This window comes from Lissotriton vulgaris, chromosome 6 (assembly GCF_964263255.1).
Source record: "Lissotriton vulgaris chromosome 6, aLisVul1.2, whole genome shotgun sequence".
Classification (NCBI taxonomy): domain Eukaryota; kingdom Metazoa; phylum Chordata; class Amphibia; order Caudata; family Salamandridae; genus Lissotriton; species Lissotriton vulgaris.
In genome coordinates this window covers 1003614404-1003635363 of record NC_141694.1, presented here as the reverse complement: position 1 = coordinate 1003635363, position 20960 = coordinate 1003614404, and the positions used below count along the sequence as shown (strand labels likewise).

At 50.9% G+C, this 20960-nt stretch overlaps 1 protein-coding gene across 18 annotated transcripts in view; it reads left to right on the top strand.

Annotated features, from left to right (window-relative positions):
* Positions 1-20960, top strand: part of AFDN (afadin, adherens junction formation factor) — a 2152715-nt gene that overhangs the window by 1606173 nt on the left and 525582 nt on the right. For all 18 annotated transcript variants that reach the window (XM_086927064.1, XM_086927054.1, XM_086927053.1 and 15 more), the window contains one exon: positions 9421-9512. In XM_086927064.1, coding sequence (XP_086783190.1) covers positions 9421-9512 — 92 coding nt within the window. The remainder of the gene's footprint in view (positions 1-9420; positions 9513-20960) is intronic.

Here is a 20960-nt window from a genome sequence, read left to right as displayed (position 1 = left end):
CCTCCTAGTCCGTGCTTTTCGGCCCATGTGACGCCAGTGGGAGGCAGGGTTCGCCATCACCACTCTCACTGGCGCACAGTCACTTCGGACAGGAGGGTGCTGCAGATCGTCCGAAGGGGCTACTCCCTCCCCTTCGAGACGACCCCTCAAGCCATGCCACCGCAACACCACCGCGTATCGGGGGATCATTTGCGGCTCCTGCAGGAGGAAGTTTCGTCCCTCTTGGCCAAGGGGGCCATCGAGCGCGTTCCTGGGCCAGAAGTAGGACGTGGTTGCTACTCCCACTACTTCCTGGTACCCAAGAAGGGCAAAGGGGGCCTGCGCCCTATCTTGGATCTGAGGAACGTCAACGGCTTCCTCCGGAAGGAGAAGTTCAAAATGCTGACACTGGCTCAGGTCTTGACTGCCCTAGACCCAGGAGACTGAATGGTAGCGTTGGACTTGCAGGACGCATATTTCCACATCCCCGTCCTGCCGGCCCACCGGCGTTACCTGCGGTTCACGGTAGGCCTCGAGCACTTTCAGTTTACGGTGCTCCCCTTCGGCCTTACCAGCGCCCCACGGGTGTTCATGAAGGTGATGGCGGTGGTCGCAGCTCATCTGCGCAGGTTGGGGGTCTCAGTCTTCCCCTACCTAGACGACTGGTTGTTGAAGACGGGCTCGCCCCAGACGCTCGTCAGCCACCTCCAGACTACGGCGGATCTCCTGCACCAGCTGGGATTTTCCATCAATGTGCCGAAGTCACACCTGTGCCCCTCTCAGAAGCTCCTTTTCATCGGAGCGGTTCTCGACTCGGCGCAGTTTCGGGTTTACGCGCCCGAACAGCGGGTTCGGGATATACAGGCTCTGATTCCGATCTTCGGGCCGTTATGTTATGTTATGTTATGTTATGTTATGTTATGTTATGTTAAAATAAACTTATATAGCGCACGGCTACTCTAAAAGAGTGTCCCGGCGCTTTCCACAGGCGGCTCCGTGTGTAATAACATAACAAGAAAAAACTAATACAGAAAAGAAAGAAAAAACCCAGCAAAGAGAACAGTTAAACATTAAAAAGCCAAGTCTTCAGGCTCTTCCTGAATTGAAGCAGATTAGAGGTACTGCGTAGCGCCAGTGGCAGAGAATTCCACAACTGGGGTGCCTTAAAGCTGAAGGAACGGCCCCCAGTCCGCGCCTTCCGCACACGTGGAACCACGGCAGTAAAAAGAGATTCGGACCGCAGTGAGCGGGCTGGACGATAGAAGGCCAATCTACGCCGTAGATACCCAGCCCCTGAGCCAAACAGGGCTTTATGCATCAACGTAAGGGATTTGAACATAATCCGCTTACGGATAGGCAGCCAATGAAGCTTCTGCAGCAACCCAGAGGCTCGTGACCGCCTATGCAGGCCAAAGATGGCACGGGCAGCAGAGTTTTGTGCCACCTGAAGGCGTTGGACCAGGTAATCCGGGAGGCCAAGAAAGAGGGCATTGGCATAGTCGAGCCGGGACCCGATAAGCGCCTGCACTGTAATCCGCCTATGCTCCGCAGAAAGCAGTGGAAGAAACTTGCGGAGCATCTTCAGAATGCCAAAGCAGGTTCCGGCCAGACCCAGGATGTGCGCTCTCAGTGGCAATTTATTATCAAGTTTGACGCCAAGATTTTTAGCAACCGCAGATGATTGTACGGGAGGGCTCATTTCAGATGGCCACCATTGCCGCCACTCAGGGTCGGTAACACAGCCGAAGAATAGGACCTCCGACTTACTGGAGTTGGCCTTCAGGTTGTTGTGCTGGAACCAGTCGAATACCCTGCCCAAACAACCCCGGATACTCTCTCCATCAAATGGTTGATCTTTACCACAAGTGAAGAGGAGTTGCGTGTCGTCGGCGTAGGACACGATCTGGGCCCCGTAAGCCTCCACCGCCGCCGCCAGGGGGGACATAAAGATGTTGAACAGCGATGGGCTCAACACAGAGCCCTGTGGAACCCCAACCCCCAAAGGCGGCATCTCGGCGGAGCTCTGGGAGACCCAGATCGTCTGGCGGCGGCCTTCAAGGAAAGATGTAAACCATTTGAGCACCGTCCCCCTAATGCCGATGTCATGGAGCCTGGCGAGGAGCGCCGCGTGGGGGACGGTATCAAAGGCCGCCGACAGGTCCAACATGACTAACATGGCCTTGCCACCAACATCCAAGGTCTCCCTGATGATCTCGGAGACCTCCAGCAATGCCGTTTCCGTGCTGAAGTTGGGACGGAAACCGGATTGGGAAGGATGGAGCAGATGGTTGGTCTCAAGAAAGCTCGACAAGACGCCATGAACATGTTTCTCGGTAATCTTGGCCAGAGCCGGGAGAAGTGAGATTGGCCTATAATTGGCCAAGACCTCGGCATCAAGGCCCGGCTTTTTCAAAAGGGGGATCACCATCGCCCTCTTCCAGGTGCTAGGCACCCTTCCCTCCCTCAAGGAGGCATTGAGGATGGGGTTAACCAGGGGATTCACCACCGCCGCCATCCCGGCCAAAAATTTGGCAGGGCATGGGTCAAGTGGCGAGCCAGATTTAAGGCTGGTAAGCAGCGCCCGCAACGCCTCGCAAGTGACAGCTGGAAAATCTGTCAACACTGCGGTAGGCATGGGCGATAGCTCACGTTCCGCTCCGGGGCCACATCCACCATCCTCAACGTTATCCCGAGTTTCGGTAAGGTTGACGCTGCGGCTTCTGGGGCTGATGGCCTCCTGCATCCTTCTGGTGCATCACGCACGGTGGCGGATGCGTGCTCTGCAGTGGGACCTGAAGTTTCAGTGGGCCCAGCACCGGGGCAACCTGTCTGACCATGTCCTGATCTCGGAGGGCACTGCGAGACAGCTGCAGTGGTGGCTCACGGACCGCGATTGGGTCAACGGCAGATCCCTCTCCCTTCCCCAACCGGAGCACGTAGTTGTGACGGACGCGTCCCTCCAGGGCTGGGGAGGCCACTTGGGAGAGGCGGAGATCAGAGGACTCTGGTCTCCGGCGGAGTCCCGGCTCCATATTAATCTGTTGGAGCTGCGGGCGATTCGTCTGGCACTGAAGGCATTCCTCCCGTCTGTCCGAGGGAGTGCAGTGCAAGTGTTCACGGACAACACCACCGCCATGTGGTACTGCAACAAACAGGGCGGAGTGGGGTCGTGGACCCTTTGCCAGGAGGTTCTGCGCCTCTGGCAATGGCTGGAACATCAGGGCGTGACTCTGGTGGTTCAACACCTGGCAGGCTCTCTGAACACCAGGGCGGACGAACTCAGCCGTCGGTGCTCGATGGATCACGAATGGCGTCTGAACTCGGACGTGGCGCAAGGCCTCTTTCTGCGATGGGGAGAGCCTTGGTTAGATCTATTCGCCACCGAAGAGAACGCGCAATGTCATCAGTTCTGCGCGTTGGAATTTCCAAGGCGGCACTCGATCGGAGACGCTTTTCGTCGCGAGTGGAGCTGCGGTCTGTTGTACGCCTTTCCGCCTATACCACTTCTGCCCAGAGTGCTGAAGAAGATCAAGCGCGACCGGGCACAAGTCATCCTTGTGGCTCCGGACTGGGCACGAAGGTACTGGTATCCCGAGCTACTCAGTATGTCAGTCGATCCCCGGTTCGTCTGCTTCTTCAGGAGGACCTTCTGTCGCAGCAGCAGGGGACGGTCCTCCACCCGAACCTGTCCAGTCTCCACCTCCATGCTTGGAGATTGAGCGGCGACAGTTGAGGCCATTTGACTTGCCTCCTGAAGTTTGCAACATCATTCTGGCAGCCAGGCGTCCCTCCACTAAGTCGGTATACGCCTGCAGGTGGAACAGATTTGTGGCATGGTGCACAGCACAGGCTGTGGATCCCCTCAATGCCCCTCTCTCTGAGGTTCTCCTATTTCTTCTCTCTCTTGCCCAGCAGGGCTCTGCTCTGGGCACTATCAAGGGCTATCTTTCAGCTCTTTCAGCCTTTCTGAGGCTGCCTGACCAACCTTCTTTGTTCAAGTCCCCTATCGTTAATCGATTCCTGAAGGGCATCACTCATACCTTTCCTCCTGTTCCCTTCGTGATGCCTCAGTGGGACTTGAACCTGGTTCTTACGTTTCTGATGTGTGCTCCCTTTGAGCCGCTTCACAACTGTCCTCTTCGCTTTCTTTCTCTGAAGACGGCCTTCCTGGTAGCCATCACCTCTGTCAGGAGAGTGAGTGAGCTCCAGGCTCTCTCTTGTAAGCCTCCTTTCAGTCCATCCGGACAAGGTTGTTTTAAGGACTAGGCCCTTCTTCTTGCCTATGGCGGTCACGGCCTTCCACATTGGGCAATCCATCACATTGCCCACCTTCTTTCCACCTCCGCACCCCTCGAGAGAGAGGACGAGCGGCTCCACCGTCTGGACCCAAAACGTGCGCTCTCATTTTATCTGAATCGCACACAACATTTCCGGGTGGATGATCAACTCTTTGTTGGGTACGCGGGCGCTAAGAAAGGGAAAGCGGTGCACAAACGGACCATCTCTCGGAGGATTATCTTGTGCATCCGAGCGTGTTACTCCTTGGCTAAGAAGGAACCCCCTGTTGGGCTGAGGGCTCATTCCACTCGAGCCACGGCCACTACTACTGCCTTGGGCCGAGGTGTGCCCTTGCAGGACATTTGCCAGGCAGCTACGTGGGCCTCGCTGCACACGTTTGCAAGGCACTACTGCCTGGACAGTCAAGTCCGGAGGGACGGCTACTTTGGCCGTTCCGTCCTCCAGGACTTTCTGGTGTGATTATTGGTTCGCAGACCCACCACCACGGGGATGGTATTGCTGGGGTATCTATTCTAAGGTAAGGAATCTATCACTAACGTGTCTCTTTCAGATGCACAAGTTACTACTTGTGTAACGATATAAGAGACATTAGTTAGTGATAGATTCCTTACCGACCCACCCATCCTCCCCGTTCTGCGAACCGATATCTAGGGTTAAGGTCATCCCCTTCAGGGCCCTAGTTTCTTGGCACCAGTGTCGGTTTTTGTCATGGCTCTGCACTTCTGGCGCGGAAAAGCTGTGGCTAAGAACTGACGACGTCATCACGGCGCCCACTACGCCGACGACAGACGCGGAGCCGCAGACAACGCCTACCGGCGCGCAAGGGTACTGCTACGCAAAACTTTCCGGATCCAGTCTGACGCCTGGGGATATTCTAAGGTAAGGAATCGATCACTAACTAATGTCTCTTACAGATATATCGTTACACAAGTAGTAACTTGTGCGCCAGGCATCCTTAGCGTTGTGGGGGCGGTTGTGGAGATTAAGCAAGCTATTGCCCAGAGTTGCAGAGTGGGGCTCCATGATTGGAATAGGTACCGAGGCGAGAATTATCAGGTCCGTGGAATTTTGAGCCCAAGACGCGCTGAGGCCGGGAATTGAACTCTGGTCCTGGGCTAGACTCTGCATCAGGGTCTGCTGCTCTAACCATTGAGCCACACTAACCTAACCCATCGAGAACTTGCAATGGACGCTATTAAGGGCTACATATCTGATCTTTTGCTCTTCATGCAGTTCTGAAATCAGTCTTCGTTATTTAAATGATCTGCTGCGGTGAGATTTCTTTTAACAAGTTTGCAATATTAGTTTCCACCAAAACCCTTTGTGATTCTCCAGTGGGACTTGAACTCAGGCCTCATATTATTGATGTGCACCCCTTTTGAGCTTTTGCACAGTTGCCCTTTGAGAAGTCTGAGCTTGAAGACAGTCTTTCTTATTGCCATATCATCAGTTAAAAATGTGAGTGAACTTCAGGCTCTTTGTGTAAAGCGGTCTTTCACTACCTTCTTCCCAAATAAGTTCGTTTTGGCAACCTGCTCTTGGTTTCCACCAAAAGTGGTTACTCCTTTTCATTTTGGCCAGGCCATCACCCTTCTGGCATTCTTCACTCCATCTCATCTCTCTAAGGAGGAAAAGAGATGGCATCTTTTGGATCATAAAATAGCATTTAGTTTCCATATCGATCGTACCAAGGAACACCAAGTGGATGAACATCTCTTTGTTGCGTTTTCCAGAGCAAAGAAGTGTAATGCAGTTCAAAAAAGGACAATCTCCCAGTGTTCTCTGCATAAAGATCTGCTAGGCCCTGGCAAAACAGCAACAACCAGAAAACTTATGGTCTCATCCCAACTTGGCTGAAGCAGCTACCACTCAGTTAGGATGTATAGTGCCTATCCTGTACATCTGTCAGGCAGCCACATGGCTTCGATACACACTTTCCCAAAGCTCCATTGTGCCTCGACAGTCAGATCTGTTGATAGGGGTGTTTTGCTTACTTGGTCCTGCAGAGCGTTTTTGTCTAAGCCATCTTACAGACCCAAGAACTTGGGAGGTACTGCTTTAGTATCTGTTCACAAGGTGAGAACTCAACAATTAAAAGTATCCTTCAGAAGAACAAATTACTTACTTTGGGGAATGATCGTTCTGCTGTTTATTCTATCAAACTGAAGATTCCTCACTGATTACTCTACCTTCCCACTCAGTGATCTGGACTCTTTTCCAACTAAAAAGGTCCCATTGTAAAGATCTGCACACTGCTCCTACAAATTTGCCAATATGTTCTGCATCTGAGTGTGGTGGGAGCAGCCTAAAAAGCTACTGTCATCCGGTGCTATGGTGGCGCTAACATGCAGCACCTGCTGTCATTTCCGGAGAAGAAGAATATTTGCACTGAGCTATATGATGCCACCTAGTGGCACACAGGAGGACTAGTTTGAAAGTTTCCCGATCCATTCTGATGCCTGGATATTATTTATAATGTGAGGAATCTGGGTTTAACTAGCGTATGTATCAGAAAGATCATTACCGAAGGTAAGTAACTTGTTGAGGGGGGGGGGTAGGGCGCTACTGATCAAACAGCTAGGTCTTGAGTATCCTACTGAAGGTCAGCAGGTCTTGGGTCTGTCGTGGGAGGATGTTCCATGTCTTGGCGGTGAGGTGGGAGAAGGATCTCCCACCGGTGGTTGTTCTTTGGATGCGTGGGACGGTGGCGAGTGAGAGGTCGGCAGAGTGTAGCTGGCGGTTGAGGATGTAGAAGGAGAGCCGTCTGTTGTGGTAGGCTGGGCCAGTCTTGTGGAGTGCCTTGTGGGTGAGGAGTTTTAAGGATATCCTCTTGTTGACGGGGAGCCAGTGCAGGTTTCTCAGGTGGGGGGTGATGCGGCCGTGGCGTGGTACGTCGAGGAACAGTCGTGCCGAGGCGTTTTGGATGCGTTGTAGTAGTTTGATGAGCTTGGTCGGGGCTCCCGCGTAGAGGGCGTTTCTGTAGTCGAGTCTGCTGCTGACGAGGGCCTGGGTGACTGTCTTTCATGTATCTGATAAGATCCATCTGTAGATCTTGTGGAGCATGCAGAGGGTGTTGAAGCAGGAGGAGGAGATGGCGTTGACCTGCTTGGTCATTGAGACGATGATTCCCAGGTTGCGTGCGTGGTGGGTGGGTGTCGGGCTGCCCCCAGTGCCGTCGGCCACCAGGAGTCGTCCCAGGCTGAAGGGTTGGAGCCGAGGATGAGGACCTCCGTCTTGTCCGAGTTCAGCTTCAGACGGCTGGTCTTCATCCAGTCACCGAGGGCCTTCATTCCTTCCTGGAGGTTGGCTTTGGCAGTGATGGGGTCCTTGGTGAGGGAGAGGATCAGGTGAGTGTCGTCGACATAGGAGATTATGTTGAGGTCGTACTGCAAGGCTACGTGTGCGAGCGGGGCCATGTAACTGTTGAACAGCGTCGGGCTTAGGGAGGATCCCTGGGGTACGCCGCAGATGATCTCGGAGGCTTTGGAATGGAATGGGGGAGGCGGACGCTCTGGGTTCTGCCGGAGAGGAAGGAGGTGGTCCAATCCAGAGCCTTGTCTCGGATCCCTGTGGCGTTGAGTTGAGTTGAGTAGAGATTTGTAAAAGCGCTACTTTGCCCGAAGGCGTCAAGGCGCAAATGATGGCATAAAGCCAGGTACAGGCGTGGAGGCGTGCTCGTAGTGTGCGGTGGAAGACGGTGTCGAAGGCGGCAGAGAGGTCTAGGAGGATGAGTGCTGCGGTCTTGCCGTTTTCCAGCAGGGTCCTGATGTTGTCGGTGGCGGCGATGAGGGCAGTCTTGGTGCTGTGGTTGCTGCGGAACCCTGACTGGGAAGGGTCCAGGATTCTGTTTTCTTCGAGGTATCGGGTTAGCTGTCTTTTGACTGTTTTCTTGATAACCTTGGCCGGGAAGGGGAGCAGAGAGATGGGCCGGACGTTCATGAGGTCTCTTGGGTCTGACTTATGTTTTTTGAGTAGGGCATTGATCTCGGTGTGTTTTCAGATCTCTGGGAAGGTCGTGGTCTCGAGGTAGAGATTGATGAAGTTGCGCAGGTGGGGTGCGATGGAGCTGCTTGCTCTGTTGAAGACGTGGTGCGGGAATGGGTCTGACGGAGAGCCGGAGTGGATTGTGCCCATGGTCTTGATAGTGTCATCGATGCTCACGCTGGCCCAGGCTAGCAGGGGGTCGTGGTCGATGGTGTATGGAGGGTCTGTTGTGTTGCTGTCTGTTGGGGCTGTCTGGGTGCTGAAGCTGTTGTGGATGCCTGCTATCTTGTTGGAAGAAGGTGGCAAGGGAGTCGCACAGGGCTTGCGACGGAGGGATGTCATTGGGGTTGGAGCTGGGGTTGGAGAGTTCCTTCACGAAGTTGAAGAGCTCCTTGCTATTGTGTGCGTTGTTGGCGAGGTGGTCTTTGAAGGAGGTCCTCTTGGCCGCCCTAATGAGGTGGTGGTGGTTGCGGGTGGCGTCCTTGTGTGCTGCGTGGCTGTCCGGAGTTTGTTCACTGTGCCTTTTCTTCTCTAGTATCTGGCAGGCTTGCTAGGAGTTTGGGTGTGAACCAGCTGGCCCTCTTGCTGGTGTCTCTGTGGGGGGGTTTCTTCCGCGTGGCGAGGGTGTTGGCGCAGTCCTCGATCCAGCGTCTGAGGCTGTGGGCAGCGTCGTCGGTGTTGGAGGATTCACTGGGTGTGCTGAGAGTGAGGTTTGCATGTAGTTTGTCTTCGGTGATTTTGCTCCAGCAGCAGTGGGGGATCTGTTGGGTGCGGTGGTGTGTGGTGGGTTTCTGGAAGGCGAAGTGGATGCAGCGGTGGTCAGTCCAGAGGAGTTCGGTTGTGTGGCTGATGGAGACGTACAGGCTTGAGGAGAAGACGGTTGAGCGTGTGTCCGGCGGAGTGGGTGGGCGTTGTGACGAGTTGCTTCAGTCCGAGGTTGGCGAGGTTATCGATCAGGGTTGTGGAGTTGTTGTCATTGTTGTTCTCAAGGTGAAAGTTCAGGTCTTCGAGGAGGATGTAGTCGGTGGAGGTCAGGGATTGAGCTTTTAAAATTTTAAAGATATTTGCACTTAGCACTTTTGCACTTTGCCTTTGAAGTTGATGGCCTGGCTATATTCTTTCTCTATTTAATAATCCTTTTTTGTAACTCTACTGCAGATCAACAGCAGAGTCCTGGAGGAAAAAACTGCTATATCACTGGACCTCCAGGCAAGATCACCTCCGTTTCCACTGGGAATCTTTGTCCTGAGGTGAGAAAGGTGCAAGATCACTATGTTTGTCACATCTTCTCCTCTGTCACCAAAGTACTTCATCAAAGTGAGCCCCTGCCTTGGAAACATGCAGTCACAATTGCTCTAAATACACACAAAAAAATTGATACGTTGTTACTTGGGTAACAATCCCCACCTGAGCATTGTGTTTGTCTCCTGTGGCACAGTCTTGAATTGACAAGGCAACATGGTTTGATTTTTGTATACTATGTATTAATGTCTGTCTTTAAGATGTTACCTTTATCTAATCATTTAAACCAGTAAGTCTTTATTTATCAGGAATAGTTTTTAGCAAATACATATGTCCAACAGAGATCAGGTTGTTTTGTTCACCATTCAATGTGTGTTGTCTGTTACAGACACTGATATTTGTATGAAGGAAACTAACTACTTGACACAGTTGCTGTGAGGTAGCAACTACTCTTGTACTTCCTCAGCAGCACCTGTCATACTCTGGAGGAATCTCATTTGGGAGTAGGCACAAAATCAAAATGCTGCTTGCTCACTTTGAACTATATGGCAACCACTGAGTGTGTGAGTGAAGCATGCGATTCTGACTCTTTGAGGGAAAGCCCCCAGGTATTGTTTACCCAGGAAAATTTTCTTCCTTGCCATTTCTACTTTTCTTTGTTCTATTCTTTTTTTCTTAACCTCCCTTTATCTCCTTCCTTCTTTACCTCAAATTTATTTTGCGGTTGTCATTACTCCTCTTTCTCTTTGTAAACATGTTTGGTTCTTTTGCCTTCCTTTAGCCACCTTGTCAAAGTATCTTCTTTCTGCCATTTACTAGTTCTTGTTCCGTCTTTTGACCGAGGGGTCACTGTCCAAATTAAGAAGAGGCAAGGAAAACTAATGAATCTGTCCACTGTCACCCCCACCGAAGCTGGGACAGCGGGTGCTTTACTACACCCTTGACTCCTTGACTCACAGGCGTTTTCAGACATTAAATACTACAGGGCCTAAACTTAAAGAGATCATTCTTACTACATCTTGTAGAAGGAGCAAAAATGTGAGTTTTTCAATAAATGTTCTGGTAGAGTACGTGCTGTGTGGTTTCCTGCCATCTAGAATTGGATTCAGAGTACTGCAACATTTTCCAACGAAGTTTTCATTTTATAGCTAAGCATGCGTGAGATGACTCATAGGTATGTTGATGTACCCGCAAATTTCACAGGACAACAGTACAAAGCTCCACCTTTGTTGATTTTTCCCCCCCATGGGGCTCAGCACTGGAATGTTGTGCTCTGTGAGGCAACTGCATGGACTGAAAGATTTTGTAGCAGGTTGGGTGCCAAGGGAGCACTGTTTGCAAGAAAAAACATCCACTGATCGACATGTTGTTTAAAAAGTTATTGATAGATTCCTTACCTTAGAATATTCCCCAGGTATCAGTCTGGATCTGGAAAGTTTTCTGCTTAGCAGTATCCCTGCGCACCAGTAGGTGGCGTTGTGCAGCTCCGCATCCTTCACTGGCGTCGGTGGTAGGCAGGGTCCATCACCACCTCCACCACTGGCGCAAAATCACATCTCACAAATGGGTGCTGCAGATTATCTGCCAAGGTTAATCGCTCCCCTTTCTGTCCTCCCCTCCAGCCATTCCACCTAGGTATCACCGCATGTCGGGGGATCATTTTTCTCTTCTCCGTCAGGAAGTCTCGGCCTTCCTGGCCAAGGGGGCCATCAAGTAGGTTCCCGATCCGAAAGTAGGGAATGGTTGTTATTTCCACTATTTTCTGGTCCCCAAGAAGAACATGAGGGCCTGCCCGCCATCTTGGACCTCCGGGACGTCAGTTGCTTACTCCGGAAGGAGAAGTTCAAGATGCTGACTCTGGCTCAGGTCCTGACTGCCCTGGACCCTGGAGACTGGATGGTAGCATTGGACTTGCAGGACGCATATTTTTATATCCCCGTCCTGCCGGCCCACCGGCGTTACCTGCGGTTCATGGTGGGCCAGGAGCAGTTTCAGTATGCCGTGCTCCCCTTCGGCCGTACCAGCGCCTCTCGGGTGTTCACGAAAGTGATGGTGGTGGTCGCAGCTCATCTGCGCAGGTCTGGGGTTTCAGTCTTCCCCTACCTCGACGACTGGCTGTTGAAGGCGGGCTCGCCCCAGGCAGTTGTCGCCCACCTCCAGACTACCATTACATGTAATGGGGTGACCCTGTAACCCTCAGAACCTGGGTGGGTAATAGAACAATAATAATGGTTCTGTCGGACTGAAATACACAGTAATATAGTATTTCCTGGTTTGTTACTCACAACATCCGTCCCTATAAGGGTACAACGATAGCGGTACCTATACCAATATGAAACAGAACACACTGACCACAATGAAGATTAGAGTAAAGTTTTAGTCATATACTTTTATCTTCTCTGAATTGTATTAAAACATTGATTATAGCTGTCCAGACAAACACAAAACATATATACCGCATACATTTTGAGTAGGACTCATATACATTTAAAACAACATACAAAATTGTCAAGTCACGAAATTATTATTAGCATCAACTATAAGAGCAATAATCCACTAGGCATATCAATCAATTCTTGGTTCCTAGTAGATTTTATAAAGTTGACTTCACGATAAAGAAAATGCGTCGACGTTTCGACCCTGGGGGGCGATGTGCTGGTTGTGCGCATCAGGGGCGGGTCTTCATCAGGACTGTACGGTTGTGGGACAGCCTTTTCTGGACCTCGGCTTCTCCTGGGTACCTGGTCCTATATACGTAGTATTGGTGATCAGCCGACTCAGCCAATATCGGAATAATAATTAGATCTCTGTATTGATTATTTATACAGCGTTGACACGATCGGTAAGGCGTTGTGTCCGTGATATGTAAAACAGGTGTCACGGTCTAACTCCTTCCTTCTGGATCCGGTTTTCTGAGTCGGCTGATCACCAATACTACGTATATAGGACCAGGTACCCAGGAGAAGGTTCTGGATTCAACACTGTTTCGGGTTTATCCTCCCGAGCAGCGAGTCCGGGGTATTCAGGCTATGATTCGCTCTTTCAGACTCTATCCCGGGTTTCAGTCAGGATGGTGTGAGGAAGTGCCTTCTTTCTTGCGTGGTATGCCCCCACTTTTTGCTGAATTGCTGATGTGCTTTGACTGAGTCTGACCTGGGCTCCTGCCAATCGGGTGCCCAGGGCCTGTTTTCCTTCCCTAAAAACTGTGTTGAAACTAAAACCCAATTGGCATCTCTGGCCACATGTCAGCCCCTGGTAAATGGTACCCTAGGTACCCAGGGCATTGTGACCAGAGAAGACTCCTAAGGGCTGCAGCACTTATTGTGCCACCCTTGGGGGCCCTACACCCTGACACACACACACTGCCTTTGCAGGCTGAGTGTCCTGGTGCAGAACTAAACAAAGAGTCGACATGGCACACATCCCTTTGTGCCATGCCCACAACCTCACTGCCCTGGCATACATCAGTCACCCCTCTAGCTGGGTGCCCTATGCCAGTGGTGTTGGCACAGGTGCATGAGTTATGTGCCCCTACAGTACTCAGGGCCATTCCTGGGCACTGTAAGTGCAGTGATGCCATTAAGAGTATATGGTGCTCGGAGGTTACTTTGTTACGCTGCCGCTTTGGGTGCCTGGGAAGTGCTTTGCCCAACTAAACTCAATGGTTTCGAGTTTTCTATGGGGATTAGGGAGGAGTAGAGTGGCGTTGAATACTATGATGCGTCCCAGACAAGAAGGGGGTTTTGCAGTACCTGATTTCGAGGCTTACTACCATGCGGCCCAGTTCCAATGGTTCACGCAGCGGATGGCGGGGAAACTGGGAGTTGAGGTGGATCAGAGAGGTAGGGATCTGGGGCTTCGCCACCTGACTCGGATTCTGTTCAAGCTCCCGGTGCGTGAAAGAGAGGTGCCCTGAGATATATGGGTATTACGGCAATGCTGGAATAGGGCTCTACGACGAAATAAAGTGAGCCCTGCGTATGCGCCTGAGATTCCGGTGTGGTTCTGTGAGGAGTTGCCTCACGGAGGGGATTGGCAGCGACTGCAGGTATGGAGGGAGCTGGGGATCTCCTCCATTGGGGATCTATACGAGGATGGTACCCTCTTACCATTTCAAGACCTCATGGAAAGACACGAACTGCCTGCTCAGGACTTTCTTCTGCATGCGGCAGTGACGGCTGCTGTGCGCAAACACTGGAAAAAAGGGATGGAGGAACCACATGTCTTCCTCCCTTGCCAATACATGGTCACCTCCGCGGGTAAGATCAAGGCGGTTATGTGTCTGTATCTCAGACTGACGCAGGGCTTAAGGGCTCCTCTAGAGGAACTGCGCACTAAATGGGAGGCTGACTTGGGAACGCCTATAGAGGCAAAACCCTGGGAGATGCTACTGGAACGAGCATGGAAATGCTCACGAAATGCGAGATTCCAGCTCCCACAATTCTATGTGTTTCATCGGGCGTACCTCACTCCTTACAAAATCAATGAATTTTTTGGCTCCCACACTGCCTGCCCGCGATGCAGACTGGAAAAAGCAGCGTTTATGCACATGTTCTGGGATTGTCCATTGCTTCATGGGTATTGGGGGGAGGTTCTGGCCAAGCTGACCGAGGTGACGGAAAGTGAACTGCAGCCTACTCCAGGGGTGTGCCTGTTACACTGGTTCCCCCACACTGCCCGCAACCAAAACACCAGTAAATTTCTGGATCTAGGTTTAGTCCTAGCCAAACGAGAAATTACTAACCATTGGAAGGCGGTCACAGCCCCCATTGTTGCGCGCTGGCTGCAGGAATTTATAAAGTGGGCGGACTGCGAGGGAACCCTCCGGGCTCCAGCTGGCTCAGAGAACTGACAATGACAAATTGTGGAACACTGCGAAAGCCTGGGTGGCGATGGTGAAGCTTCTTAAAAACCCGACTGATGACGTTGACTGATCTTTCCAGGTATGGGTGTCACCCTTTACTACATGAGAACACAACCATAGGCCGCAGGGTGAGAAGATAGGTGGGTAGATGACTAACGAGGGTGCATCCTCCTAGGTGGGACATGGATCACTGCCATAGGGAATCCAACGGAATGTGAGGAATAAATATTGTGCAACAAGTGCGCTGTTAGGGAGATCGACATGTCTATGGGGAGGAGCGAGGTGGGGCTAATGGGAGGGGACCAGGGACGGGGGGAATGAATTGGTAGGGGTGGTTGCGTTATTTGTTATCTGGTATGGTGAATAGGTGTCGACAGTGCTTGAATAATCTTAGGGTAACACGATTCAGCCCCTCAGGGCTACGACACAAGTTGGATGGAATATGACTCCTGCATCTGATGGACTACTCTCCTCGCGAAGGAGAGGACGGACTAGACAAACTAATGAGATGCAGGGCTATGACTTGATGTGGACACAACTGACTGCTGGGTTGCGCGTTTACAATGTATTCTATAAGATCATATGAATGTTGCACCTGTGCGAAATACGAAAAATTAATAAAATCTGTTTAAAAAAAGACATGGTGCTGAAAGGTTGTCATTACGAACTCCACAGCACCACAATGGCTACACTGAAGACTGACAAGCTTGATATCAAACTTCTCAGCACATTAAACCCACACTGATGCCAGAGTGGGATTTTATGTAAAATGCATTACAGAGGGCATCTTAGAGATGCCCCTGAAACATAAACTGCAATCCATGTCTTTTCTGAGAGGCTGCCTAGGCTGCCAGACAGCAGACATGTTGCTGGACCCCTGGGTGGAGAGCCCCCTGCTCTCCTGGGCCTACAACAATGCACATCCTGGGTGAGGTGCTAGGTCTCCTCCCCCAGGATGGGCAGGGGGAAGCTTCAAAGGCTTGCCTCCTTTGTGAGCTTCTCCAGGCCACTTGCTGCACTCAACAACTGCCCCCCACCAGTTCTGACCCCCAACCTGGCAGGAAGACTGGCGGGAAACCCTATGTCAGGAAAGTGGGTGTGCCAGCCTGTGCTAACCCCACTCCTCAGGTGGGAGAGGCGAGGTGAAGCACGACCCGGGCTACCGCCATCTTGAAGATGGGGAGCCCTACCCACTCACAGCTAGGCTCCTGCCCCCTCCCTCAGGAGAGGAGCAGGATAGGGGGTGTACCCACCCCAGGACAGGGACCCATTGGTCCCTGCCCTCACCCTACCTATAACGCCCCTAAATTTAGTATTTAGGGGCACCCTGAACCTTCCTTCTACAGATCCCAATTCGAAAACCAGGAAGATGATCAAGAAGAAGACCCGCTGTGCAGCTGCTAACAAAAGGACAACACCAACTGACTTGGCCCCAGCCCTACAGGCCTGTCGATCCTTGAACCTGCTCCTTCTAAATCCCGGCGACTCCTGCGAGCAGCAACCTTGAAAACCCCGGAAGACCTGGCTTCCTTGCTTTTGGAGCAGTGGTCCTGCTCCAACAGCAATACCCCTGGTGCCAGCCAGGATCCGCAAATCCAGCCCACTCTGCACCCGCCCAGCCCGGCCTGTGCCTGTGCCTGAGTGACCCAAGACCACGAGGACGTCCCCCTGGCGACTGGGACCCGAAGTCCAGTGCCCAAAGTCCCTCCTCCACGGACCAGGCGACGCCTGCAGCCACACAACCAGGGACCCCTCCAACCACGACTAGCTGAGGGTAAGATTTCCCGACGTCAAAATATACCCCTGCCATACGGGTTAGATCACCAAATGGCCTTGACATAACGTTATTTAATGTCTATTCTCGGGGACAGCAGGGTGGCAGGGGTTCAAGTGTTGTCATAGCCCTTGAAAGCTATCTGGAAAATGTTGTCCCTAGCAACATGATTATTGCGGGTGAATTCAACTGTAGTTTTGAACCCCTGGACTTAAAAGACGGAAGGCTCAGCGAAGATGAGGATGTGCTATGGGGCATTCCCCAATTAGATTTACAACTCATAAGAAAATGGACCGAGGCCGCCTGTAAAAATGAAGGGCCTCTGAGGGCAGCTAATGGGAGGATGCAGTCCGACAGTTTGGGTGCAAATACCTTCGATAATGGAAGAAATAGTAGTTGTATAGACTACATTCTTATTAACGTTGAATTCTGGCCCTCTGTACTAGACATGGAGGTCCAGAGGAGCCTGAAAAGTGATCACAACCTGCTGGTTTTAAAAATCAATGATAGAAGTTTTTGCTGCTCAAAACAGAGAAAAGGTGAACTTGTTACTGAAGCGGTCACTGCCACTAATGGTCTGAGAAGAGTTCGGTGGGCAAGAATTGCTAATAATGATGGTGATCTTGCACAGATGCGGGACATGGTCTCTGGGTTATTGTCCAAACTCTCCGACTGTAAGTCTGAGGAGGTACTAAATGTCATCCTACCGGGGGTTCATGAAGAACTTTTCAAGAATTTGAAAAAGTTCTTCATCAAAAAAGCTCCTGTGGAAAGTATAGATCCTTGAAGCCAAGTACTTGGTATAACAATGCATTCAAAAAGGCCTACAAAGTCCTTGTCAAGGCTATTAGATCAAGGGTACAGGGTGGTATTAAACAGTCTTGAGCAAACTATAAGGCAGTACAGAAACAGGCGAAGAGAGAGTGGGACGAAGAAAGATGGCAGAATCTGTTATTGGCATGTAATGGGAGGAATATGACCCAATTCTGGCAATTAGTTAAATGGGGCAATGGTATGCAGTCGTAGAAACGAAGCAATCGTGTTGTCCCAGAAAAGTGGGTGACTTATTTTGAGGCACAGTTAAAGTCCACGCATAGCAACGAGGAGCCTCCCCAACTTATTTTAACTAATGAACCACTGCATTTTACTAGCATTGAGGTCGAGTCTGTGTGAAAAATAACCCCGAGTGGTAGGACCCCAGGGCCTGACTGTATTCCTGCAGATTTATTCATACATAATAAAGATCTATGGGTTCCATAGTTTAAGTTTCTAGCAAATGCTGTAGCAAATGGTGCCCCGCTTCCTGAAACCTGGTCTGGCGCTGAAATATTGCCGATCTACAAGAAGGGGGACCGCTCTGAACCAGCGAATTATAGACCTATTAGTCTCATAGACGCAGTTCAGAAGATCGTAGCCAGACTAGTGCTTTGGAGAATACAGGGTTGGATGACCTAAACCGACATCTTAACCCTACTACAGGCAGGGTTTCGGTCGCACACAAGCACCCTCGATCAGGCCTTTAGGTTTGTATTAATCTACTGGAAGGAGATAGTCATAGGTGGTGGTACGCTCTTTGTGGACTTAAAATCCGCATTCGATCTTGTTCCTCGTATGAAATTGTGGATGGCATTACCGAAAATGGGGATGTCCCACAGGTTTGGTGGCTATCTTGGTTAAATTCCACAAATTGAGCTATGCGCAGGTTCGTTGGAGCAAACCGGGAGAGACCAGAGAGAGATTTATGGTGTCCAAAGGGGTTCGACAAGGGTGCCTGCTGGCACCCACTTTGTTTTCTTTATTTATAACTGGGGTAGTCCAGTACTTCCTAAACCACCCAACTGATCTACCAATGTTAGCTGGTATGAAAGTACCATTGCTCATGTTCGCGGACGACACCCTGCTTGTATCCAAGACGAGACAGGGGCTGCAGGCGGCACTGTCTCGTTTTGAGGTGTTTTGCCGTGAACATGGGCTAGTGGTTAACGTAGGGAAGACAAAGTTCAAGGTGCTTCATAAATCTAAGATCATTAAAGCTAGCGTATATATGGACGGTTCTCTACTGGAGCAGACTGGCGTGTTTACCTACTTCTGTGTTATTTTTAGTAGTAAAATAAGCTGGAAGCCCCAAGTCGAGATGCTGGCACTAAAACATGCGCAGCTGGCTGGTGCCCTGATTAAGGAACACAGGCTCTCCCAAACTAAGCCTATCACCCCATACTAAAAATATACACAACTAAAATTAGCCCAGCCATACTATACGGTGCCGAATTATGGGGCTTTGATAATTTATCGGCACTTACTATAGCTCAAAACAAGTTTGCGAAATCGATAGTTGGCCTTCAGCAATCTTCTCCTCTATCGCTTTCTATTTGCTTGCCCTGCTTACCATCTGCCTAGGATAAAATGGCTTAAACCAGTATGTATGTCCATGAATACAAGATCGGCGATGGCTGCGAGAAGAATCTTAAAATCAGACGCCACCACTCTCACTGTGATTGGTGTGATAAAGTTTTTGAGCTGGGCATGGGCCATTCGTACCAAAAAAGGGGGAGTAAAGTAGTATATAGAGTAAAGACGGTCCATATTTTGTAGGAGCATGAGATATGATCTGTATTACCTTGTTACCGTAAGGCAGATAAGTGGTTTCCTTTTAAAGTACTCTTTGTTGAAACTAAGACTGCACATTGTTTTTATATATCAAATTTACTTTTTAAGATCCTGTTTTAATATGTTCATATATTTATTTATTAATCTATGACAATCTGGAACAGTAACCTTGATTAATATTTTTTCCATTTATATGATATATTTTAAGTGAAGGTGTACTTGTTTTAATTTTGGATGATCTTGTATTTTATGATGAATAATTGAAATAAAGACTTTATTGAATTGAATTGAATTGACACCCCTGCACCCGGTGCCCCACGTCCCCCTGTGCCCAACTCCTGGCTGCCTACCTATCCTCCAAGACCCCAACTTACCCCTCGAAGTGTTGGTCGCTCCCGAAGAATCTCCGTCCTGAGCCTGCAGCCTTTTTCCACTTTCCAAGATCTCCATTGAATAACATTGAACGCCCGACGGCTCAAAAGCACCCTGCACCCCGAGTGCCAGTGGCAGTGCAACCTTGGTCCTAACCTACTTCCCCATTTGCCCTGAGCAAGTGACCAGGAGCCCAGCTCCCACAACCACTTTACCCGCTTGCCAGCAGCCACCAACCAAAGGCCCCCTGCCTCTCATTGGATAACATTGGGCCTAACTACCTCTGCACCTGGCTGCCCCTGTGCCGCTGAGGGTGTACCAACTGTACCTACCTGACCCTTGGGGACCCCTGAGTCTATGCGCAGAACCTTAACTCTGCCAGTCAAGTACTTATCTAAAAGCCGATTACTCACTTTCCTTCCATAGGTTAACGTTGACTGGTTTCTCTCCAAAATTCTTCTAAGTGTGGAGTTTTGAAACTCCCAAATATTCATCTAAAATCAGCCGAACAACGAATTCCGATTTACTCACCTGTTATCAGGAGAGACCTCAGTGCTGCATAGCCACTTTCTCACAGATGGCCCTCCGGCTTCTGGGCCTGGTGGCCTCCTGCATCCTGCTGGTGACACATGCTAGATGGCATATGCGGGCTCTGCAGTGGGACCTGAAGTTCCAGTGGGAACAGCATCAGGGCAACCTGTCAGATCACGTCCAGATCTCGGGGGCGCTGTGCGACAGTTGCAGTGGTGGCTCACGAATCGAGATTGGGTCAGTGGCAGATCCCTCTCCCTTCCCCAACCGGAGCACACAGTGGTGACGGATGCGTCCCTCGTGGGATGGGGAGGCCACATGGGAGAGGTGGAGATCAGAGGCCTCTGGTCTCCGGCGGAGTCCCGGCTCCATATAAACTTTCTGGAGCTGCGAGCGATCCGGCTTGCACTAAAGGCATTCCTTCCCTCTATCCGGGGAAGTGTAGTGCAGGTGTTCACTGACAACACAACCGCCATCTGATATTGCAACAAACAGGGCAGGGTGGGGTCATGGACCCTATATCAGGAGGCTCTGTGCCTCTGGACATGGCTGGAACATCAAAGCATTACCTTGGTAGTGCAACACCTGGCAGGTTCTCTGAACGCCAGGGCGGACGAACTCAGCTGCCGGTGCATGGTGGATCAAGAGTGGCGTCTGAAACTGACGTGGCGCTGGGTCTCTTTCTGCGATGGGGAGAGCCTTGGTTAGATCTATTCGCCACCGAATAGAACGTGCAATGTCATCAATTCTCTGCGCGTTGGAATTTCCAAGGCGGCACTCGCTCGGAGATGCTTTTCGTCTCAAGTGGAGCTGCGGTCTGTTGTACGCTTTTCCGCCTATACCACTTCTGCCCAGAGTGCTGAAGAAGATCAGGTGTGACCGGGCCCAAGTTATTCTTGTGGCTCCGGACTGGGCTTGAAGAGTATGGTATCTCGAGCTAATCGGTATGAGCATCGATCCCCCGATCCATCTGCCTCTTTGGGAGGATCTTCTGTCGCAGCAGCAGGGGACGGTCCTCCACCCGAACCTGTCCAGCCTCCACCTCCATGCATGGAGATTGAGCGACGACAGTTGACGGCTTTTGACCTTCCTCCCGAAGTCTGTAATGTCATTCTGCAGCCAGGCGTCCCTCCACTAAATCGGTATACGCCTGCCTCTGGAAAACATTTGTGGCGTAGTGCACAGCAAATGCTGTGGAACCCCTTTCGGCCCTTCTTTTTGAGGTTCTTCTGTTTCTCCTATCTTTGTCCCAGCAGGGCTCTGCTCTGGGCGCTATCAAAAGCTATCTTTCTACCATTTCCGCCTTCT